Here is a 26,989-nt window from a genome sequence, read left to right as displayed (position 1 = left end):
AGTACCCAAATAATATTTTATTAAATTAAGTGATGTATTTAAAAAATAGCCACAATTTATTGTTAATTCGTCAAAAACTAAGTTCATGCCGTGAGATTAATTGTTAAATAAAATGACGTCTATAATTGATTAATAATCGTCGAATTGGCATAAAGTTAATAATAGCGAAGTGGATCGCGTGAGTGGATCTGATGCAGCCGCGTGCCGCGGAAATACCGTGGCCGATTTGATATTTCACAGTCGCCACCACTAATCATTCGCGATTGGACTTACAAAGTAGATTGAAATGGAATCGCATCAATGTTTGACAGAATAACATATAATATTATAATTTTGATAGAAACAATTTGTAAAATATATTTACCTATAAAAATTATTCTGTGGATTTACTTCGAGTTAGTTTCTTTACATTTAACGCTTGATTTATCACGATGACTTTAACTTATATGAATTTTGTTTGAAACAAAGCAAAAAATGTTTAAGTCATGCACAAGTAAACTTGAAACTCAATGAGGTATTACTATTTTCACTTTTTTATTTAAGTATAATATAAAACAAGACAAAGAACCCTTTACTTGAAAATTAAATAATTCGTGTGATTACTTTTTACAATTAAGTTCATTTTTATAATAGAATAAATGTCAAATATCTGCACCAATTAGATCTAAAACTGTAGTATCTTGTTGTCATAGGCAATTAGGCAACGAATATCCAGATAGTCAAAGGTTCTAAAGAAACATCTCCTTATTTAAAGTCGGTTAATGTCTTAATCTCTGACAATAAAGAAAAAATCTCCTTTAAAAGGCGTAAAGTTCAATAATATTACGCTGTAGAGGTTGTCGGACAACTTGTTAATTAAACGATATATAATCTTTCATATTACATAATAATATAAGGTTGTTTTCCTTGTAAGATATGTTCAAGTTTATATTTTTATGTATAAATGTAGATTTTTTTATGATATACGGGTATAACCATTTGTTATCTTGATGTGTTACGAGAGAGAAAGAAAATTAGGACTCCGGGATGAACGAAACTGGGACAACCATTGCTATTTCTATTTCTTTACGACTATACCTTGGATAATCGTTCTAATTTATTTAATTAAATATTTTCCTCTTCTTTCTCGTTTTTCAGATATCCTGGCATTTATATTTGTTTATTCGAAAAGCGTTTCTTTATGTTATTGTAATATTAAAAAAATCTATTACTTTATAGTAGATATTTAGAACGTACCAAAATATTAATAATAACAGGTAATAATAATTAAAAAACACATAATTAAAAAATGAACTTTTACCTAACATTACGAAGTTGAATTTAAATTAAGCTGTATTTCCATTTACTCATTCAATTTCTCACTATTATTTATGATTCATTATTATCATACACTTTTTTATGCCAGTTGGTCTGATTGCTAACTATACTAACCAACTGAGTTTACTAAAATATATATATTATACAAGTATCTTTATTATTATTATATTTTTCAGAAATCGCTAATAACTTTCCCCATACAACGTAGCCAATGAAATTCCAGTTTTTGCTATATACTCGTATGAAACTGGTGTAAAAAACTGCTAGTTAGAGTGACCGCTATAAAGGAGACTGGTTAAAAAAACGTAAAAATTTTATCGTCGTATTTCAAATGCAAGTCACTACTTTATTTCCTTTGAAAATCTAGATACTTAGTCGTGACTTTTAACCTTTTGAATAAAATATGACCTCAAAACTAAAATGTACAGATATATTGGAAGCTGTAAAATTAAAACTACTTTATTTCTCGTTCATAGCTAATGGAGAAAAAATTTTAATAGAGCTTAATATTTTGTTTTTGACAGCCAATATTTTTTATAATAATGTAGATAGATTTGTCAAATCAAGAAAACACATGTCTTATAAATTGTGTGAGAAAAGATATGTATAACTATTTTTTTATTTTATTTCTAGTAATCTAACGTCAAGAGGATGGCTACAGATTTTTAATTTCTATAAGATACTGAATCGATTAAGAAAATAAAGTTTAAATATAAATGGATTATTACTATTTCTAAAAAATTTATATCAGAGATACAGACAACCATACTTCTGAGGTTTTTACAGCATATACGATTTATATTCATTTCAAATTATTCAATTTGTGGCCTTCTTTTTTATTGCATGTAAAGCAATTAAAGCTCTCGGCTTTAAGTGTTGAGATTTTTTGTCTTGTTCCATTTAGCCTGCATTCAGTTAGGAATAAATTATTTCTATTTAGAATAATCGTTAGCATCAAGTGCGATTCGTAAATTTTGGTCCGCTTGATTGCGCAAAGTCTGCCGTGAGTGCAGTCCGCGCGCAAGAGTTCAAGTGCAGGGTGAAGGTTCCACCAGTGGACGCCGCGCCACCGTTCGCGCCCGAGCTGCCGCGCTGCCGACGCCGCCGTCGCATCCGCATCCTCAATCGCGTCCGCCGTATACACGCCCCTTGTTATTATGTATTATTAAAGTTCGTTTTCAATATTTGTTACTACATTGACAAATTGTGACTTTTTTATATCACGAAGATGGCAAACAACCATACTACCAGTCTGATGATAAACGGTCATTGTAACTTTTTTTTTTTTAACTTATGAACGTTTAATTACAACTGTTTCTAACGGTTATCAGTCTATTTTGAATTTTAGCGTAGATTTTACAATTTTAATTACAATTTTACCACAATATTATCTATGTTTCCGAGTAAGCAGTTTTTTTTTTATAAAGAAAAAATGCAGTTTCAATATATATATATATATATATATATTGAAACTGCATTTTTTAAGTATGGGATCCCTATACAAAATAATATGTTACATATATATTTTATATATTTATTTATAGATGAGACACCAATCTATTATTATTATATTAGCCTAAAGCTACGCCATGTAGCTTTAGGCATGAACAATCGACACGCACTCGAATCTTATCTCACGTTAAATGTAATAAATTTTCTTAGCAATTAAATGCAAGGCACCAGAATCAACTTAATTGTATAGTCAGATTTGGTTGTCATATTTATCAGTTCGTTTTACATTATGAACTTGTAATAATAGTTTTCACAAAGAAATATTTATTTCATAATCATAAACATATTGTAATTAATATGTTTATTATTATTATACCAAAGGCAAATAACAACGCTCACTACTGTAATCTGTGATGGAGTAATTAAAGGCAGTATTATATCTGTGATTTGTATTAATATAAAAAATTGTTTAGGGTTTTCTTTATTTAATAAAAAGAAAGAAAATAAAAATTTTCATACATTTGAATTTTCAAAGTGTCTTTTGCATCAATATGTTATGCAACATCTGCGCAGATTAAGTTAATTATTATTGCAATTGATAGGTTTTATATCCGAGTCGAATACAACAGTATGTTGTAATAAAAGCTAGTATTATCTTTTACCTGCGACTTCGCCCGCATGACCGGGATATGTATACTGACCGGAATAAAAAATAGCCTATATCCTTCTCCATATCCACGTATATACCAAATTTCATAGTGATTGGAATTGGAAGCAGTTAAAGCGTTATAAGATCAAACAAACTTTGTTTTATATATTAGTAACTTTCACATTTATTATATCAGTAAGGATAATAGAGATTCATAGAAAGTTTGTCACGGTTTACCAATTTGTTTTTATAAATAAATGATATTTATAGTTTAAAAAATATTATAAATAAATAAAAAAATGTATAATAAATTACGTTGCGCTACGGAATACTAGAAATATTTTGTTCAGACGGAAAAGCCCGTGAGGGATTTCCAAAAACTTTTCCTAGTGATCCGAGATTCATAAAACTTTTGTCCAAGACTTTCCTGCTACATATTTTTTGTCATTTTTAATCTTTTGTAAATGCAGATTATGCCGTTATATTTAATATTTAAATATATCTACGAGTGTATCCATCGATTATAAATCCTGTTGATAGTTATAACAAAAACTCATGCGAGCAAATCATTGCGCTGTGTAAACAAGCAAAGGCGATTCATTAATGATGCCACATTGACAAGGTCACTGAATTTCCGATTTCTTTGTTTCAAAGACTTAACACTTAGAGCGCGGAAATACGGCTAGTTGACGGGAGCTAAATAGCTGGATTACGCTCTTCCTTCGAGCGTTACCATTTTTTGTGAATTAAAAAAATATGACAATGCTAAAACCGACACTTTGTTAATAGGTTTTAACGAAAATAGCATGCTAGCCTTTGCCAAATGTTGTCAGTATGTTTGCGTTACAGTTAAAATCTGAGTCAGTAGAATAAATGATAAACGGTAATTTAACCCATCCATGCCAAGACATAACCATCGTATAAATGGAGGTTATAAAATTAAGCGTCCCTAAATCTTAGAAACTTCTCCACTGACTTCGCATTAATGAAAGCGCGTTTCAATATGCGTGCGCGCAGTCCCGCCGTGACAGAATGCGCTCGCGTCGTTGTCGCCGGTGACGCTGAACCACGCACTGCCGCTGCTTCCTGAGAAAATAGCAACTTATGGGGAACTGAATCTGGGCCTCGCAGGTGCCATTGACCCGCACAACCTGCCACACTCGACGCACATGTGTCGCCATTCACATTTAATATTTACACACATACTTTAGCTCTATAGGGTTTATACATTCGTAAGAATCAAAAGCCACAATGGGGTAGCATAGATTATGGTTTTATTGTCGACTATGGTGAATGAAATACCCATAACAGCACTTGACCAATGTTAGTTTTTCACGAATCGAAATATTTTGCTTTAAAATATAATAATTTTGCAATAATAATAAGGACAAGTATCTAAAATGTTGAATAAGATGTTGATGATGATAGTGCTAAACATAGCCAGTACCCAGTTTAGAAGATGAACTGGGTAGTCAGTAGCGTGAGTGCACTGGGCTCTGTGATGACGCGACCCGCCGCAGTAGGAGCTAAAACCGTTATTACCGGACCACAAAAATGTCGCAAAAAAGCTCGTAAACCGTTTCTGTTTCACTTGCTATATCGTAATTTCGTGACTTGACTTTGATTTCATGGTATATTCAAGAGTTTTATCATCAATAGACAGTTTTCGCGCACTACAATTATGTAACTATCAAACCGTGCATTTCGTGATAACGTAATGAAATGAAAATATCGTGACAATCATTATAAGCTCTATTACTATCTGTAAATATTAACGGTCGTATATACAGGAATTCTGATTGAAGATATTGTAAATGCAAAGAAGTATGTCGTAAATATTTTTTTTATAATAGATACTTAATTATATATATGTTCAGAGAGATCTTGGCATTTGGAATTATCTGTCTATTCTATATAAAACATAGCGTAAACATACCTCATATAGGTACCCATATAACATAAGAACTTTATATATCTGCGTTATACGTAGCATAAGTTACGTAGTGCTCTACCAGAATTTTGCTGCAAGAGTCATAGTCCCGACGGGACGTTAAGTCTTATCTGTTCGCGAAACAATGAAGAAGTATTGTTAGACGGTAGGATGGTTATCGGTCCCCAATGTAACGAACAGTGGTTGCGAGTATGTAAGAACCTCGCGTCGGGTCGTCACTTGAATATCAATATCAGAATATTGCCGTCCGCGATGCCAGTCACAATGACCGATAAAGAGAAAACACACGAATATGGCCCTACGTGGAGTGTATTTAAAAATCACATTCAATAGCTTTGAAGAGCGTTAGGTGCTCAGTACCACCAATGGAATGTAGGTTATGATGTTACTTAGCCCGAGTTTTTTGTCTGTCTAAGTTTTTTACTACAATAGTTATCTCCTTTCGTGTCAATCAGTTTCGTATAAGGCGTGAAAGTACTGACGTCATTGTGCCAAATCTCATCGTGTTAACTTGATATTATTACTCCATTCTATTGGGTCAAGTTAAAAAAATTAATATACGTGGGAACAATATCGCCTACTTTGATTTTATGCTTTACGAGTTTTACAATCTTATTTCTTAAACCGTTGTTAATGGTAGGTAGAGGAATATCTAAGCAATTACTTAACTATTTATAAATAGTTGCAATTAATGTGATGAATTGGAAGACTCAATCTTACACATAGTAATTATCGAATACTAGATCGAATAAACGGTTTTTGTAACATGATATAGTTATAAATAAAAACACTCTTTCCTATGTATTTGTATCCCAGAACCTGACTCGGTGGTGCCCACGCTCATGGCACCCACACTCTAAATAACAAAACAAACAACCGTGTCCACTTTACCATTTACCGAGTAAAAATTCTCATGTTGTGTTTGAATAGGTCTTTTACCAATTAGTATTTGTACCGATATGACGTTTGCTTCGGTTAAGGTTTGTCTGCAGTACTCGCCACACGCTTTGTATAACGTCCGACACCCTCCCGTGATGAGCGCGAGGCGTGAGAGAATAAGGATTCTGTCTAACTACTAACTCATTGTTTGTGTTCAAACAAACCTCTTTGAGCTTTTAAGTATGCATTAAAAGTTTCACAGCATTGGCCATCATCTATTTGTAATGCATTGAGTATATGGCTGACAGTAAACAACTTAAAGGAAAATCGCAAAACTGCGGGGAATGTTCGCATCTAAAATATAAATCGTTCCGATTATGTTTAAACAACAACCTTTACCTCATTTCGTGACCGACAAATAAAGCTTCTGTTATTGGAAATTTCTTAATGTGTATTTTGTGAAACACCTCTCATTGTCAGGTACCGTAATATTGTAACACCTCACCTGCGTAAACATTCGGTGAACGCTCTAAAACAGTTCAGCGTTCGCGAAACAAGCATGAAACTTTTAATGACGCAATTAGAACTAGTATCTAACAGTTTTTATGTTAATAAAAAGGCTCTGGTAAGACTTCATAACATCCAGGTTGTTTTATCGTGCGGAACGTACGATGTCATTGTCCTACGAGTAGGTAAAGCTCATGCACCTCGACTGAGGCTAGCGGCTGTAGCTGTGGCTGTCGCTGCGGTCTACCATCGACATCGACATTGGCCGCGTCTATAGTTGCGCTTGGCGACACACATTACACATTAGGCATTTATAGTATTTTTGTACTTAAACAGCAAAACAGTCCATTAGAATGCTTCTTGCGAAATCTCTTTTTAAAGAAGCTAATGATTTGCAGTGGTTAAGCTTTGTAACGTTAAATATAACTTAAAGAGCGTTAGAGATGTTAAAAATAATAATATTGCAGTCAGTGTTACAATTTTATTAAGTTCTTATTTTTCCAATATATTTAACGCCCTCTAAAATTGCGAAATTCACCCTATTCATTGCATTAGCATGAAGTATCTACGTGCACTGTTCGTTTTCCTTTAATCTTAGGAGGGTCTCAGTGGAAGTAATATGTCAACTGAATCCTCACATGAATTATTCACATTTGGAGAATACCCAAAAGAAAACGAATAGGTAACGGAAATCAATAAACATCTCCGAAGAAAAATGCTTTCTAAGAGATCGTTATCAAATTCAAATTGTTTATTTTATAAGTGACAGTTTTACTAGCGCGTAACCGTTTCTCTCGTTCCCATAAGAATTACGGATATTTTTTTTTCTTATACAGATTGTTTTGCTAGTGTTAGTCAGTCAGGACAAATATTTCATATTTATAATTAATTTAAGGACTAGATACAAAGTGTCACCTAGTCTCAACTACGCAAGGATTGTACTGAATATACTGATAGAAGCACATAACCATATTTTATTTTGTAAATAGATGCATATTATACATAAAAAATACGTGGTACATTTGCATTTACCACGTATTTATATGATGTGGGCACTGAACCCATAAACATCAGAAATTGAGGGAGTGTGTTCAACTATTATACAACCAAGATAGTCAAATATAATATGTAATTGTTGTATACGCTTTTTTGTTCTACATAGATTTTTCATTATGTCTGTTTATTTTCCTGTATTAAACAAAACATAAGTAACTTACTTTTTGCAATGTTTATAGTGTTCTTCAAATTATTACACTACGTATGCTTATAGTTTAAAATAAATTGATAAGTCTTATCATATTTATTGGGTTTAGTTTTTCATATCGGAATAGAACCTTTATATTACTCAAATTTTAGCAAACAATGTTAATTTACAGTATTTCATTATATTATATCAACGTTACATTGTCTATTCCTAAATTACTCTTCTGTTGGTATTGTTTTTTGTAACAAAGGATTTCGAGGAGAAAGAAAGGATCACTGTCTTAATAAAAATGTGAGTTTACATATTTCGACTATTATCTTGGGAAAGAAGGTTGGTCTTTAAAATTGTATACTAGAGACGATCTTTTTAAGAGTAATTTTGATACATATAGACAAGAGTATTGCAGTGAACATTAAATTAATAGTATTAATTTATATTTCGCGGGTACTTCCTGATTCGTGGCGCTTCCCTGAATTTGCTTTAAAAGATTCGTGCGCCGACATCTTCACCTTGAAAGAACATAGGAATTTTTTTGGCGTCTGTTTTTTCCATACCAATAATGATAATTTTTAGACGTATTCATTCAATATCTTGATGTTGGAGCTAATCACGACCGTTTGCCGTTCTTATAAGGTCAAGAAAAAAAGTAAGACGATGATGGTTATTATGGAAGTTTGATAACTATAGGAGTGACGTAATCTTCAACGTTTCCTCACTTTGGTTTTGTTTACATTTACAATAACCAATCGATGTTACATAACTAATTTAATACAACATTTTTTGAAAATTAAGTCCAGTTATAATCAACTTCTTAATGTTAGCGACTGGTAATTTATTGGTCTGATTCCTTTATAACGATATCATTGAATAATAAGTGCATGTTGTTTCAATAAGTGGGTACTTAAAAATTGCCGTATTGAAATAACGGTATCAAACCGCCATTAATACTGCATGTAATGCAATAAGTATACCAGGAAACAAGATAATTTCCTGTCTCCCACCCTTCTTGTATGATTATTTTGTACCAAGTAGAATTTTAATTTGATATTAAGCTTTATTATATTTGTTACAATGTTACTATATTGGTACTTATTGAAAAAAAGCTAACGTTTAAATTTGTTTATATTGTTAAACGACATGTTCCAGCTTCTTTCATTTCTATGTACCTAGTATTTATTTATTTATACTTTTGCACACATTAAAATATTTACAGCATGGACTTAATGCGAGGACCACACGGCAAATAAAAATACTGTGCATACATTTTTAAATTACAAAAAATACACTCTGGTAAGCTTAGGTTATATCCATCTGTTTTTAATTAGATTAAACTTATGACTACAAATAGAAATATACAAATAGAAATCATATATTAGAAGTATTCGTTATTTTTTACGCAATACAATAGTAAATAGGAACTATTTTAAAAAGCAACCTGGCTTCCGCTGTATTACGAAGATCGTATATACTCGTAGTAAAAATACGTCGGTTACTAGGGTGGTCTGGGTCGCGGTCAGTGTACCAATTTTATATTCTCGTTCTTTTGTTTCATACTCTTTTGTCCACCTGAGTATTTCAGTAGTGTAAACCGTTCATAATGAAAGTAAAGAAATATAAAATACGTTAAAATGTATTAAGGCTATCATTTCATATTGAACTAAATTGTGAATAATACTATTAATAAAAATATATTAATTAGCGAATGTTTATACTATAATAAAGGTTGTCATTAAGAAGTGTTTTACCAATGGCGAATTTAATTTTATAATATGCATATCTTACCATTGTTTCACGTAAAAGAGTGTTAAGTGAGTTTTACTTTAGAAAACATTTTTATTATATGGCAAATACAGTATTCTGCGTCCCAATTTTAACTGTCCACTATTTCATAATGAAAGACAATTCACATCATAATTTGAAGATAAGCAATTAGTTCCATTTTCAACTAACTTAAAAAAAGACGGATATTCTCAATTCGCTTGTATTTTTTTTTATGTTTGTTACCTCATAACTTCGTCAGTTGTAAACCGATTTGGTAAATTTTTATCTAAAGTAAATACTTACAGATTGGTCCCTTAGAAATTTTATTAAAATCGGTCCAGTAGTTTAGTTTATAGATCAAAATAACTAGTTTTGTCGCAATTGAAGTCAGTTTTTATTTATATGTCGTATAAATATTATAATAATATTTTTTATTATTATATATAACTGAAGAGCTAAGCTGCAGTAATTCAATTTATTATTTTTTCGCAAAATATTTTTGAATACAACATGATAACTGGATAAAGATTGCCGTGTCACGATTTAATCAGGTTTATTAACTGATTTACCATCTCTAGAGAATTGGTCGGAAATATGAAATGTATGCTTTAATTTTTTTTGCAGAAATATACTCAACAGAACTTCGAACGAACGGAACGAATACCCCTTTTTTTGTAACTGTAATAACAGCGATATACATATAAACTTAAGTACTTCCGCTTAGTGATCAGAAATATTAGTAAAGTTACTATCGAGGTCGAGATGACATTAAAGTGCTTTGTAAAAGTAGCATCATTCATTGTATTGCAAAATATAAATATTTAGATACTTTTATTTATTATCTGCCAGGTATTTCTATATCTTTTTATTTCAAATATAGAATAAAATAAAATAAAATATATAAATGGGAATATGTACACGGTACAAGTGAAAAATAATTAGGACAGGCACAATTATAGGCATCAGTGCTGCGTTGCTAAGAAAATAAATAAGTAGGTAAATAATAATCTGTATATATTTACATAACATTAATCTGTGTGCACATCTTTGAATGTGAGCAAATGTAAGAAGGGCGAAAATGTACTTACTGTTCTAGCTAGAACGATGCGCTGGATTGCGCGGGCGCGTTCCAACCGCCGCTATTGTGACTCCGACTTACTAAATCAATATTTGCACAGATGTCGGGGCAAGAGCATGCTATGCTTGTAGCGACCTAAAATTCATGCAGCTTATATGGCGATGTTAGCGGTAAATTTTCTCGGCAGCTACTTGTAATCCTTCAAATGTGGGTCGCCGTTGCACGCATAAGGTGACCCCAGTCGAAGGGTAATTTATCCAAAGTGACGAGTGATTTTGAACACATGAATGCTTCAATTCAGACAGAATCTGATTATCTAATGTTAACCCGGCTTTACGCTAAGATCCGTTATTTTAGATCGAAGTTTATTTATCAAAGATATAACTAATTAGTTGTCATTAGAAAATTATCTAAAGTAATGTGTACCTATTGTTTTAGCATATAAAATTTCCATGTTACGATCTTAGTCTACACTAATCCTACAAACCACTGATTTTAATTTAGTTAATTAAAATTTTGTAAATGTATATAGTTTGCTCCAACTTCAAATTGGACACATTTTATCCTGACAAGTGACCTATAGATGGCAGATCAGCGTTTAGCAGATTGAGTATATGATCTGGTAAACGCTGATACTACAATAACAATAATACTACTCAATTCGTAAATCATAAATCATTTATTCATCATAATTGTGTATTTACAAGATCTTATAGATCCTTAAATCAGTCGTTTCATCATAAATATTAACACAAAATTTCAAATTTTTCAAAGTCAAGAAGTAAAAAGTAAGACTTATTTACTAGAGCCAATTATAAAGATAACTACTTCAAATTAATACATTTACAACAGCAAAAAAAAATACATTGTTTTACAATACTCTTATGATGTTTAGTCCAAATATATATATATATATATGTGTGTGTGTGTACAATAAATAGTAGTATTATTCCGGCAATAAGGGTAAGGAAGCTATCGTGTAATCGTAGACAGAAGAAAAAAGATAGAGACAATCCACCATCGACTATTTTCATATTATTTTATATTCTCATTTAGAAAAATACTTCTAACAGGAATAATAATTTCATATACATATAAGAGAATGCATGTATAAGAGGAAAAGTAGACATGGAAAACTTTATACATATTATTATGCAAAAGGTGTGTAATATTATACACTCTCTAAAACAGATGAGGCAGGACCGAACAAGTCCACGAGAAGTGCATTAAACTTGGAAAACTGAAAGCCTCTTGAGATTCTTGTCTTATAACTTTATCAAACTTGTAAGTAATGTCTGTGCTTTACTACGTAAGTGTCTACATGATATGTGTATATATATTATTTGTACATATTTAATTATATATTATAGTATATTATTTGAAATAGTAAACAAGCTGATGGCCCATATGATGAATAGTTGTAATCATCAATCAATCAATTAAATAATAAAATTACAATAAAAATAGCAACTGCGCTGTCATCTTTATTAACGCTTCCTTCTATTCATTAAATATATAATACACATGTCTACTTATATAACTTTTAAATAATACGTATTTATGCTCCATTATTAACATAATGAGTCATAACTCATGGGTTCATGTACGTTGATTACATATATAATAATAATAAAAGCCTAATATATATATTAATAATAAAAGCCCATAATAACCACTAGAAATTTTATGAAGATAGTAGACAGTTGATTAACCAGGTTTTATAACATCCTCTTTACAACCCTAATAAAGTTGGTTCTTAGATAACTAATTACTGCAGGATGCATCGTTAAGCTATCACGCCAATATAATTACTGCTTCTCAATTACTTACACAAGTGAACCATAATTCAAATGTATGTGCGGGAATAGCCTTCCCATCCATATAACCTTTTTTTATAGTTTTTTGCTCCTCTGCGGTTTCCAAGTGAAAATGAATCGTATAATTTTCTAAGCGATGACCACGGTTCCCGTGTAATATGATAATGTGATATATAAATATTCCATGCCTAGAGCTCATTATTGTCGTTTTTGTACCAGAACTAGTTCCCTTCAAGGCACTTTTACTGTGAATACAAAGGAATTGTTGCGATTATAGGTACCTTCATTGAATTTATTAGACATAGCATGGCTTATGCAGTTACTTTATATAATAAATAGCCACCTATTTAACTATTAAAGTCTTATAGTTAATGTTTTCTGTTAAAATTTATAGTATATAAAAAAAATAGAATGGAATATTAAAGTTGTTTTAGATCAATACAAATTTTCATGTACATATTTTTTTTTAATCACATTTTAGGTAGTAAAACAGTTAACGGTAAAGGTAGTTAGGAAATGTAATCTTCTGCTACGTGCCTGCACAAGCTCATTTCAAGCAAAGTTCCGAAGTTTGTTTGTAAGTATTTGCCATTCATTCCTTACATAGAGATATGGCCAGTAATGACTGGCTGGTCGGTTAGCTATCGGTCAGACGCTCGTAAACACTGTTCAACACGAAGCATTGGAACATGGTTGCGAATGCAAGTCAATAGACATCACGATGAGAGCATTCACTTCCTGGTAAAATTTACTGTTAACACAGCAAAGCAGAACTATTCATCGAAATCATATGGTAAAAGGAAAATATGTATAATTAGATTTGCGCACAACAGAGAGTGAGATTCAAAGGTCACCGGTTTCTAACACTGAGGTATCAGCTATGCCAATGGGAGGGGCGCATAATTGCCATGGGTCAGCGGTCGCCCTAATAGCTAGTGTCAGAAAGCGGTCAAGTCCCAGAGGGCTGCAAAGGCGCGGGGGAGACACGTGTCATCTCAACACGTCGCATATCTGTAAGGGGTGTATCGAAAATTGAGATTCTTCCTTACAAAGTGATCGTGATATATTTAAGAAGCTCTTATAAAATACGTACACGATTTACACATGTCAAGAGCGAAAAGATCTAATATTATTACATGAACGGTAGGAAAAATTATTTTATTATTGGATTCGCAAATTACTTGTCATGTCATATACAATATACTATGACATAATGGAGAAAACAATGTATGGTATATCGTGAGAGGTGTCAGTAAACGGCAAGCTGGAACGTACCTGTTGGATTGTATTATGTATAAATAAGCAGGCGACGCACGGGGGCAACGCTCATCGTGTGAGCGCCGCGGCCGCGGGCCAACAATCGCAAATTCAACGTATGCCTAGCAACAGCCACACACTACGGTTTTGCTCTTCTCATGCACACACATTATAGTGCATACAAGTAAGGCTCGTGAGTTCAAGAGCTTGGACGGTCAATGTGACATTAAAAGCTCATGGAAACACAGTTGTTAAGTGATTACAATCTTCTAACGCCAAAAGTATATTCTTATGTGAACATACGTTTTATTACAAAGGTTAAAAACGTTGATCGCAACAAATTAATGGAATTCTTTCAAGATGTGAATGAAATTTTAATGGACGCGACAAAGTTCTCTCAGTATACGTCAATCTGGTACAGATAAATCGAAAACACGAAATAGCATGGAAATAAGATAATTCGTAAGAAAGTCCGCACAGAACATTAACGCGATGTGTAACGGTAATGAGTCGTCTAGAGCGGATTTACCTAAATTATTCGGACTACGTTGTCAATACGTGCGTGCTTTTGCGAACTCTCTGATATCGCGACGCGACGTGCGCGTCTTCGGGAGTCGTGATAGAGTATGACGCACTGCACATGCACGTATTACTTGATAATATTATTTACTTTTAAAATTATATCCTATATTATAGAATTATACTTTTATTTTCTATGTTGATTTACTTTCATGTATCAAATAAGTAATCATTAATTTATTTAATGGAATGTATTAACTCTTACAAATAATTTATGAATCAATTCCCATTATCGGAATTGATTGAAATTTACTTTATTTGACTATGATTGCTTAAAAATTATTTAACAATTTTAATATAACAGAGGTCAGAAGGAGGACAGTTTAAAGCACAAAAGAAGCTACTGTATCTAAAAATATATAAATTTGTAATGGAGGTTGTTATGTAGGTTAGAGCTTTCAGAGAATATCAGAAAACTTGTGATTTTTTCGAAATTTGTACGGAACCAGAAGGTAACCGGTTTCACACAGAGCAAACACTGGGAACATCTAGTCTAAAATAAAATTGGCTAAAAAGGTTTGCATAGTAGACACAGTCGGTATAATATCAAAGTGATCCGATGCGTTTATAGCGATAACACACATAATGTAAAATGTTTAAAAAACTCAAGCACTGTTACGCGTTGAGATGAAGTAGCCTAGATAGCTCATACTTATGTGTATTTTCTGGCACAAAATTTGTGCGGGCCAACGAACCGTAACTACCTCATGAAGGAAACTAATATTTACCATCTTCCCAGTCGTCCCCCAGGGACTAAGCCCTGCCCTACCGGGTTACTTCCACATCACTCTCTTACCTTGATTATGTTGTTTTATCCCATTCTACTACGTGAATCAAATTAATTGTTTAGATATACATGCCATACATACGTAAGTAACGGCAAATAAGGCTTTTGTATAGTATTATCGTAATGATTAAAATTAATGTATGTACTTTGTTACCGATTAGAATAAAGTTTGTAATTGTTGTTTACATAAAATTGCTAATGCTATAAAATATAATGGATTAAATTACTAAATAAGTAATTCACCTCCGCAATATTGGGACAGCAGCAAGTATACAGTTACAATGTATCATTAATAATAAATAGACACTAAACGTTATTTATTTAATAATACGACATTAGTTCATGTTTCAAGGTGTGATTAGATAAAGGTGAATGTATGCAACCTAGATCTGTTTAGTATGTAACATATGTACGTCACCTGTGTCTGCCGTTAATCGACCGCTACACTTCTGTGACAATTATCGCCTAATAACGATGCAGTGTCGCATTGTAGCCGAATCTAATAACGACTCAACGTCGCCATGTCCACGACTGCTATGCTAATCACAAGTAATTTACGACGTCGATAATCGCGACACGCGTACGTGAGCGCATTGAGCGAACGGCGCGCGCGCATTGGATGACTGAACGTACAAGCGAAAATATACGCAGAGAGCTTTTAAATTGTTACGTGTGAACCTAATCAATGCTTTATTAATATATAAATTAAGAATAGAGTTAACGTTTTATAGATATGTATCTACGTTTTAATGAAAACAGAAAAGTGGGGTAACGTAATGTACGTGAGATTGTGAAGCGTGCGAGAGAGGCGGAACTCGGGGTTCTCATGCCGAATGAACTCGCCACCGATGGTCATCTAATCTCACATCAAACGCAAACTTATTGTTGGCTTAGTTTTATTTACTGCTTTTAATGACCAAAAAAAAACTTTAGAAGTGCTACGAAATGCTACGGGATAGAACAATAACATTGTAAAAGCGTAAACGACTATAAATTAAAAACAAGCAGTTGATCAACTAATTATTTATAAACCTATTAAAAAGGAATATAGTAATAATCATCATCAGCCTATGTTCTGTATGTTTTTACAATTTTTTTCCAACGCTTTTCATTTCTAAAGAACAAATAATAGCCTCAATATACCTGTAATTAGTCAGTAAATTGATAACAAAATAATGATTTAGTGGTAGATTGAAAAATAATGAATAACATGAAAATTACTGATATCACACTACACAGGATCTTACAACTTTTTACTGTATCGTAGAGGCTAGAAACTTGTAAATTCAAGTCTTTGTCATAGTATTTTTTTTATTTTTTTTAATTGTTACTCTTTAATAGAGTTGATTTTTTAATCTTCAAGAATTCATCAATAAATCTTTCCTATCAGATCAGAATCTGTAGTCCAATGTTCAAGAAATTGGTGTCAATGTTCGCTGCGGTTGCAGTGTTCCGAAATTATGTGTTGAGCAACAACGGCACGGACATGCCGCTAAGGGGCGGTCACCAAGTCCGCCGACCGGCCGACCGGCCGACCGGCCGACCCACCGCTGTTTCTCAGCGACCGACCGTACGCTGCATACTACTGCACAGATACGCCCTTCCAATTTAATTCAAAAACCTCACCTACTTACTAATTACTATACTGGTTTGTAATGTAAAATATTGAAAATTATGCATAAGCCTACGTAATAAGTGCAAACAATGACATTTGCATACCGTGTACTTGCATAAGTTATAGTTAACGACTCCACATTTATAATATTTTTAAATTCAAAAAAATATTTTTGCCATTTTTGAATTACATTGGTCTAGTAGTTTAGATATTTTTAAACTACTTAAGAATGAAATTGAGGAATTCGATGGGATTTTTAGTGTTTTATCTTTACTATCGGCATCATATCAGCAGTTAATTGGCCTTTGTTGATCATAGCCCATAATTTAATGGTCGAGGGAAGGGCAGCAGTGTCCTTCTTATAACATGACCAAAGCTTAACTGTGATTGCCAACCCGTTTGCCAAGCGTGGCAACTACTGGCGAAAGCTCTTATGGACGAGGCCTATGTTCACTAATTATATATACTAGTTTTGCTGATTCTTCTTAAAACGAGTGACTTTACTTTCACATTGGCCACTGTATTAACTTTGTCACGATTGAAGTCAGATATTGTTTTAATTTCATGTAGAACGAAACCTTAAATTATTGTAGTGTTTACAAAATACCTGCTGTGATGAATATTTTTATTATATTCTGTAAAACATAAAATATTTTACTGTATTTATTTCTACTACATATTATCTACAATCAATTTAATTATTACGTTCTTTCATAAAAAAATAACATTCAAATAACGATATTATGAACATCCGTAGATGCAATCGTAGCGTAGCGTTTCGTAGCACAATAATTAATAAGTATATATCTTCTGCGGTAGCACTTCCTGATAGTTGTATTTATATTAAGAAACCAGTTTTATAAAAACTAGCTTATCTACACAATATACTATATTATTGTGACCTCACTAATGGGAGTTTCTATCTGTTCAAATTTATGTTTATTTAAATCTTATTAACTGTTACTTTTGACGCCATACCGGTGGAACAAACGGTAAGCCAAATTACTTACGCTTGGGAATTGGGTTCCCATTGTGTACATGAAAAGAATTGTTCCCTTTGTCGGGTAATCATAACATTTTAAACTAAACTAGAATACTTATTATTTTGAGATTAGATGTTTTAGATACATTAACTATCCGGTTAACTATTCATGATTATCGATAAAAATTATATTATAGATTAAGTATGTATAATAAAAAATAAATTTATAAAAACATGTTCATTAAGGAAAAATATTGTACCTACTAGAGTAGGTACAATATTTTTCCTTTTACAAACTAAAACAGGGAAAAAATAATGTTATAACACACCATTGAAACGGGAATGTGAATAGCACTTAATGTCCGGTACACGTGGTATTTTAGTAGAGCAAATAAATAGATAGTGGCGAATTTGCTCCGCACCCTCACCCTCTCTATAAAGCGCGGAGGTGACTTGCATTGAGTGTCTAGACGGAGGGACCCTTATGGATACATCTATCTTTAAACATGTGTATATGTTGATACTTGTACCTTTCCTAACTTCGAATTAGATTTCTGGAACGTCGTTACTTACGTACAAATAAAAAAATATAAATTTATTTATTCTTAATTTGAAACTATAGATATATTTTCTATAACTTTAGTTACAAAAAACTTATACCTTATAGATATAAACATTGCACTTTAAATGTATTGAAAAATCAAGAAAAAAAAAAACAAATTTCTCTCTTGCATAGTGATGTTTGCGAGGGAGGCCATTGAAAACTCTGTGAAAGGTGCACGCGGTACATAATAGTAGGTAAGAGACTAGGTATAGACATTTATGGTATGCACGAGTAGGCACTAGGCAGGCATGTAAGTGCGCTAAGCAACGGGTGCGGACTTGTGCGTTCCCACGGTAACTCTCAGGTTATGCCTTCGTACCTGGAGTTACATACATTTGATGCACAGCCATAGACTCTTTCAGTACTAGTCATAAATATAAGTTTATCAGTTACTAATACACACTACAACAAACCCGGATGTATTTGTGCACAAGGCATTTATCATAAGTAATGGTCCTAGTTAAGTAGTAAATTACAGCTAAAGCTTTGAATTATAGTGCTGCTCGTAATCACCTTTTAATTGAATTAGTCGTTGTCCTTATACATCTTTTAAAATATAAGTGCGTCATCTTTAATATACATATTTGTTTTAGTTAAATCATAGTCTATTAGCCATTGATAATTTAAAAAAAGAATATGAGTAAACTAACAATATGTTGTTCTCGTTGTTGTTTATAAGTCAATGTCTTCTACGGAATTATATTATTTATGTTATTTATATTGTGAAATAATACTTATCTAAAGTTAAAAAAGGTATCATACCACAAGGAATAAAAAAATATCATACTAAATCGTACTACTACTACCTAGATATCATTATTCCAGTTTATGTCATGTATATAAGAAGTTACCTTGTAAGTATACCTTATACTTACAAGGTAATTTCTTATATATTCTTTTTTGTACCACACACACCTTTATTTAATGAGTCTACAAGTATATTTCTTATCGTAAATACAAAAACTTCTTATCATAAACATAAATTTGCAGCGGTTTCTAGAAACAAGAAATGTTGGGTTACACTGAAGTTTCTATAAAACAGCCAACATTGTTTTGAATGGCGGCCGCGTGCCAGCCACTGAATGGACAGTTAAACTACCTATTCACTTAAAACTAAATAGGCACATTTTTACGTTTCCGCGTTCCTTTTCCTCTACACTGTAGTCCCTATATCGGAGTCTACTCTGCCTTATTATAGTTGTAACCACCTTATTGTTGTCCCCAAATGTTATCATTGAAAGCCAAGAAATAATATTTTAACTTAACGAAGCAAAAATTAGAATTTTGTTAATTTTCACTCATTCGTATTAGGATTTATTAACTATCTTGTACAGAGTGACTTTTGTTTCATAAAATTCAATAAATCAGACGTACCAAGCAGCATGCATATTGTGAATTACGTAAAAATAAATAAAAATATCCTGTATTAATTAAGGATCTAATCATTGTAATTTGGTTAGGTATTACAGCATGATTGAATAACAGTCTATTTATTACCTGTTTCTATCTACTTAATGACGCATTTTCTTTAATTTAATGATGAGAACATCGTATCAACAAATCGAGTTTATATTTACGAGTACTTCCGCTATTCAACAACTTATTGATGTGTCTGTGTGTACGTGTCTGGTAAGAGACAAGAGGGTGCATACAAGCACGATCCCTTCTGCTCCTTGGATGCAAGTATGCATTTCCACTCGGGCACGCGTCCTTTATTTTCGCGACTTCATAAGGGCTTTATGTAGAGACCTACATACGTGTAACTACATAAGTAATTTATAAAAGTTACGTCCACAATTTATCGTCATATATTCATTATTATTCCATAGTATACTAAAATCTAATGCTTTTAGATATGCTTAAATTATCCGTTTCGAATCCATAAACCAAGAAATTAGTCAATGTTAATGTCGCCGTAATATTTCATTTTAAATGGAGCACAGTATAATTGTTTTACTAATAAAGAGTAATATAAAAACCTAATGGCACCTCGTGATTACTTTCACGCTATTAGATACATCTCTGAGATAGTTTTACATATATTTTTATATAATGCAAGTCATATGTATTAAGAAGAAAAAGGTAACAACGTATGAGTCAAATGTGTCATAGGTAGGTTGGTTACATTATGTGTAACTGAATAATTTGTCCACCCAGACAGTGCAAATAAAACATTGCTGTTGCACGGAGCGATGAGTCAGTGTTATATTACTTTGTATCAGTAAAGAGGGAATTGTATTTGTATAGTAATTGATTGTGTCGTGTGATTGTTGCAGACGGGAGGCGGCAGATGGATCAGCGGCGCGCGGCAGGGGCGCTGCTCGCGCTCACCGCTTGCATCGCATGCACGGCTGCGGGTAAATATACATATAACAAATTGATAATGTCTGTATAGCAGATATTAAGGAAAAAAAATATAAGCTATAAAAGAAGTCAAAAACTATAATTTTTACAATTTTGTATATCTGTCTGTTTATTCTAGCATCACGCATTAACTACTGTACCCAATTAGATGTTGTTCTTACATTTGTGTTCCTAAAAGTCGAAGTTAAAATATATAACTTGTAGTAATAGGAATAAGTAGTTAAAACCATTTTTGAATTAATAAGCCTTTACCTCATATAATGTTTGATTTGGTTTTTCAAGGACTGCCTAACCTTATCTACCCTTATATCTATACATAATATTAAAATGCACCCCTAATATTAATTTTTGAGGTAATTTTGTAGGTGCTATTACCACAAAGAAGTCCCTCTTTATCTAGTAAGTGCCTACGTAAAGCTGTATACTTCTCTACTTACTCAGCATTTCTTCTATAATTTCATTAAAACGATCTTATCTATTAATCGCTACTACTAGATTAATGAACTGTCTATTATAATTATCTCTCTATTAGTTTTTATTAGTCAATTAATATCCAAAGATATAATCTGAAGTCGATGATATGCCGAATTTAATTAATTCCGGTAATAAGTAATATCTGTTACGCAATATGAATATATGTATTTATTTCTTAGACGATCGAGATACTCAATTATATAAATATTTTCAATGTCTTTGTCATTATCATTGTCTCATGTCCATTAAAATTGCAAATAATAAAAAAAATATCCGAAATTAATGAAATGAATATCTATAAATAATAATAATTTATGAATAATATTAAAATATTATTATGCGTCTCGGGTTCGCATCTTATTATACAACATTATTAACGTTATATTTATGTGATAGTCTTTTATATGCATATTTAACAAAATTATAAATTTGTATATTGCCTAGAAACTGGTCTCTACCGTTGCGCTGTCTCGTGATCGTGACCCGGAATACATATGTAGCTATGTTCATCAGATGACCGTCTACGATACATGGCGCCCGCGCTATCGCCTCTCGCTCAATCTATTCGCCCGTCACACACACTCGTATCCACACAACATATCGATCAAGTAATAAATAAAATAAAGATTAGAAGAAATAATAATTATAATAATTTAGGTAAAAAAAAATCAACTTAAAATCGTAATATAATTCGTATAATGCCAGAACAAAAAGTGTAAATAAAATCTGTTTAAAATTGACGAAAAATACATGCAAATAATTACCTAAGAATTTTCTTAGAACAATTGTTATTATTCTATGGGAATAATATAAAAAAATAATATATTAATATCTGATATTATTTGACTTGGAAAACCAGAAACTAATCCACTATAACATAAATGTATGTTTAGTAAAGCGCACATAGCGATAGCACAAAAGCACACAAGCCTTGTGTTTTTGTGCTATAAAAAAGTTAAGAAAGATAAATGAATGTTCCAATGGTTTTACCTTTTCACTTTTTGCAAGTAAAAGAAAAATAAGATTCTACAGATATTATGTCATTATAGTGCAAAATTGTGCGCAAGAGTCTCATCTCCTCGCCATCACAGCATTGAATAACTGTAAAGGTCTGTGCGTGTTTGGTCCGCGCTGCATGTTAGGTGATGCTATTTTCACGTGCGCTCAGATTTAGTATCCGCTGCACGGTTAGTTCAAAGAAATCGTATTGTATTTATGTTATACATAGGAAGTATATTTAAATGCGGCCTACAATGTTTAGGTCTACCCGTGTGAACTTCATCACGCATGGCGACCACGGCGACATTCATTCATTGAAACGACAATCCATATTAATGTAGTGCAAATTTTAAATTCAAACCGCCTCACATTTCGATTGCTTCGAGCCGTGTTCCTAAGCGCACGATTTTGAATTAAGTGGTTTTTTGTTCGTGCAAAGCCATTTATAACGTCACTCTAATACGTAAACACGGTACATTTCATTACATTTCATGGGAATTAAAATTGCTCTACGTCACAATGAAAGTTATAGTTATTGGTGTTTCAAAATTTAAGACATACCCAACCAACTAACCATCCAACCAACGTCGCATTGGTCAGCAATGAAAACTGATTAAAATTGTATTCTTATGTAAATTATTTTAGTGCTTGCGTTGTAAATAAGTAGCCTCCCGTTATAGCTATAATTTCGGATTTACGATCAGGCGTCAATCGTGAGAGTGGAAACACATTATAATTGAATACATGGCTAGCAAAAACTGGATACTAACGACATTCCTGGCGACCGTTAGATGGACGATCTTGCAAAGTGAGGACTCGGTGCACAGACGCCGGCGCGATTGGGTTAAACGGCAGCCGCGCCACCCGCCACTATGAACTATCCTTATAAGTACAACATACACCATTGCCGCCGCTCGCCATGGTTTAGTATGGAAGTGGGCACGGAGAGCGGTGTGGTAGCCGAGACAAGAGTTACAGACTAGAAACTATATCAGTATTTCATGGATTATTATATACATTAATCGATGCTAAGATACACTTTATATACATAACCAATTACAATTTGATTTAATTCCTTATTCGAATCGTTTGTAATAAAGAAGATAAATTTGATAAATGATCTATCCATTTATATTAAACGTATAAATCATTATTTATATATAAATATAGTGTAATCTAGATTGCACAAACTTTTGTGGGCAATTAGAAAGCAAACCACAGAGCGAACGGTACCTTTATGCGCTTAGTGGCTTAATATCCGTCACTCAATTACACACTAGACATTTCCTCGGGCGTTATGACTTTTGCCCTAAGTATCAAATCGACAGTAAAGCCGTGGTTTCGATGTTAACGATGCTCTCCGTTACTTTAATTACAGCTTTGTCGCCTCGCCGGTCGGCTTCAGTAATTATACGCAGTAAAACGGATATGTAAAACGACTTTAAGACGATGACCGATCGCTGGCGTTGAACGATTTGCAGCTAATATCCTGTCCAGCTGTGACGTGTTTAATAAGTCAACCCATAAAATAGCAATATAGCATTCTCGGAACAAGTTTTAATGTCTGTATCGATATTTTTTATAAAAATTGTATTATTTTAGGAAATATTTGCTTTATCTGTAAAGGTACCCTACCCTAGTTACCCTTCTTTGCATGATTTTTTTTTTATTGTTGTAATAAATCAAGGTGATATAATTCATGTTCAAAATTAAAGGAAAAATGGTTAAAAAAATAAATTTAACAGCTATGTTTTGTTTTTTGCAATGGTTATTAAAAAGGTCTGGATACCTTTTTAATGTCCATTGCAAAAAACACGATCAATTTAAAGTGAACTTAGTCTTTTATATATAATAATTTTTGGGCATTCAATGTTATGATGAAAATTTCCACCATTATGCAAAGAAGGATTAACTCTTTGTCCATACTAATACTACTGATTAAAAAAAACTTCTTTCATCTATTGAAAGGTGCATTATCAGCAAGTAACATAGGCTATATATTATTTTCAAAAATCCTCTCTACCCGTGCGAAACCGGGCCGTTATATATTATATCTAAACAAATAAAGAAATAGGTGTATAGTTATCTGATACAATATCCTGCAGATCTGTAAAAATCCGTAGTCGAAATAAAGTAAATGATATAGTCTAAGAAATTCAAGTGGTACTTTAAATAATTGATCATCATTATTAATCCTCCAGCTAAATATATAAATAAAATGAAATAATATTTTAACACATATATCTTGATCTGCAATAAAGAACTTTCAATCTCAAACGCAACGATAATCATCAAGATTTTTCGTGAATACCGTAAAACGACTTATTTCGTAGATATCATACATTGCGAATATTGCGTATTTACATATGAATTTTACAAGAAAATTACAACCTGTTATTTCATATTTCCATGAATATTGTCAAATACCACCATTGCCTTGTCAATATGTCAATCAAATATCTTGCAAATTTCTTCTTCTTTTGTGTAGATTTATTCCAAGTTATGGATCCTTCATCATATCAACCCTTAACTGTCCACTGATGAACATAAGCCTTCCCATTGGAGGAGGGGGATTTGTTAGTAGTTGCCACTTTTGGCAGACGGGCTGACCACCGCAGTTAGACTATATATTATACTATTTTATTATGTTTTAAAACTGCCAGCCTTGCGGACTTCTTTAAATGTTATCATTGACATCTATAAAATCTTGTCATATATAATACTATATAATATACCAATATCCACGTTTATCTAGTGTATAACCTACTTTTATGCAGTTTAAAAAATAAGTATTAATTAGATTCCAATTTTATATACAAATAATGATTTAATTTTTTTTATGCAACTTAGAATGGCAAACAAGCTGACGGTCCACCTAATGGAAAGTGGTAACCGTCGCCTATAAACATGAACAGTACCATGAGTATACGTTTTGCCCATGATACGCCCTATGTGTTGTCATTCCTAAGGAGTCAGGTTATTCCTCTGGGTACAGAGGAATAACCTGACTTCTGTGTAAATTCATATCCTATATCCCACCTTTTTAACCAAAACACAGCTATGCAAACACAACTGCTTCACAACTTTTTCTATATATGCTTAATATGGTGGTAATGAACTACAAGGGACGACTATTATATATCATATTATAGTCACAAGACGCAAGCGGAACTTATCCTGCACACGTCGACTTAACGCATGCGCCGATAAGAAAATTACAAATTACCACTATGAAGTACACTGATTTGTTTTAAAATTAAAATGTTTACTCCATAAACTTTAATGATACACAGCCAATAATATCAATACCTTTACCTAATTATATTCTCTTTTCATTTCCAGCTCCAACGGCTAGTAATCAAACGGGATTAGATTTATATGATGGTGGTAAGCATTACTTTTATATTATAAATATTTTACAAAAGATGCTATTCCTATCACATAAAAGTGATTTTTAATGTTGTATACAAGCTATATGTATACACAATATGCAATTATATATTATCTCAATAATATTAAAGAATTGACTACAATTGTTATTTTGATTTTTTCGTTTCAAACTTTAAATTTTGTGTTGCATTTTACCGACTTACTCTTACTGATGTAAGTCACTGTTGCCGAATCTAATATTATTCCGAGAAGACTAGTGCATATAGTTATGTCGAATACAAATACATATAATGTTTGACGAAATTCAGTTTTTATAATTGTGATATATATTAATATGAAAACAGTTGGTAAACTGTATTATAATACCCGTGTATATTGTATTTTTAAATTATGCAATAAAATAATATAGGAATATTTAATGCGTAACAGTTGAGCGCCTACAATAAAATTAAGAATTAGAAAAGTAAAAAAAAAAAACTATTATTTATAGAAGAAAACGAGATTTTATTATTAATGCATCTGATATATTTTTCAGCTGCAACAGAAGGGTGTTACTACAACTTCCAACATTATGGTGAAGGCGATAGGATTATGACCAATGAACCATGCCTCAACTGCACCTGTCACAATCGGATGCTTATGTGCTACCTGAGAGTGTGCCCCTTCACTAAGCCTATAGGTCAGGACTGCACAGTTGAGAAAAGGGCAGACCAGTGTTGTCCCATTGTTACTTGTCCTGACGGTAAGCTTTACTAAAACTATAATAAAAATATTGCTATGTGTAATATTTAATGTTTCCATATTTTAACTATTATTTACCCTTCTCTTCAATTATAATTTATCTCTGTCTCTAGATAATTGTAAATGTTAAATTTTCTAACTATATATATACATACACACATAAACGTATTAACTAGGCGATTTAACTAATAATAATGTATTTTCTCAGTTCCAGTTGACCTACTCACATCAACGTCTACCTCGTCTCCAGCTGAATATGGAGCAACTGGACTGGGCAAATTGGATAAATATGGTTGCAGCATCAATGGCAGATATTTCCCAGAGGGTTCTAAAGTGCCTCCAACTCCGAACAAGCCATGCGAACATTGTTATTGCATTCGAAATATGACGACTTGCGTTATGCAAGAATGTACACTCCATGTAGATGGCTGTACACCCATTTACCATAAAGATGTCTGCTGCCCTGTACGATACTCTTGTGGTAAATATTATATTACTTTTATATATTTGAATAGATTATTACGCGTAGTGCTAATTAGGCAAATTATGTTTAATCCTCTGATTTTTTTATATTTGATAATT

General features: G+C 32.4%; 1 protein-coding gene across 1 annotated transcript in view; it reads left to right on the top strand.

Annotated features, from left to right (window-relative positions):
- Positions 1-26,989, top strand: part of LOC113517566 (uncharacterized) — a 39,658-nt gene that overhangs the window by 1,300 nt on the left and 11,369 nt on the right. Inside the window, exons 2-5 of the mRNA XM_026902271.3 lie at positions 20,716-20,796; positions 25,619-25,663; positions 26,202-26,408; positions 26,616-26,888. Of these exons, the coding sequence (XP_026758072.2) occupies positions 20,730-20,796; positions 25,619-25,663; positions 26,202-26,408; positions 26,616-26,888 (592 nt within the window). The 5' untranslated portion in view covers positions 20,716-20,729. The remainder of the gene's footprint in view (positions 1-20,715; positions 20,797-25,618; positions 25,664-26,201; positions 26,409-26,615; positions 26,889-26,989) is intronic.

Source organism: Galleria mellonella, unplaced genomic scaffold (genome assembly GCF_026898425.1).
Source record: "Galleria mellonella isolate WM207_F2 unplaced genomic scaffold, CSIRO_AGI_GalMel_v1 utg78, whole genome shotgun sequence".
In the NCBI taxonomy this organism is placed as follows: Eukaryota; Metazoa; Arthropoda; class Insecta; order Lepidoptera; family Pyralidae; genus Galleria; species Galleria mellonella.
The sequence above is the reverse complement of the archived record's forward strand: the minus strand, read 5'-3'. Positions and strand labels throughout refer to the sequence as shown.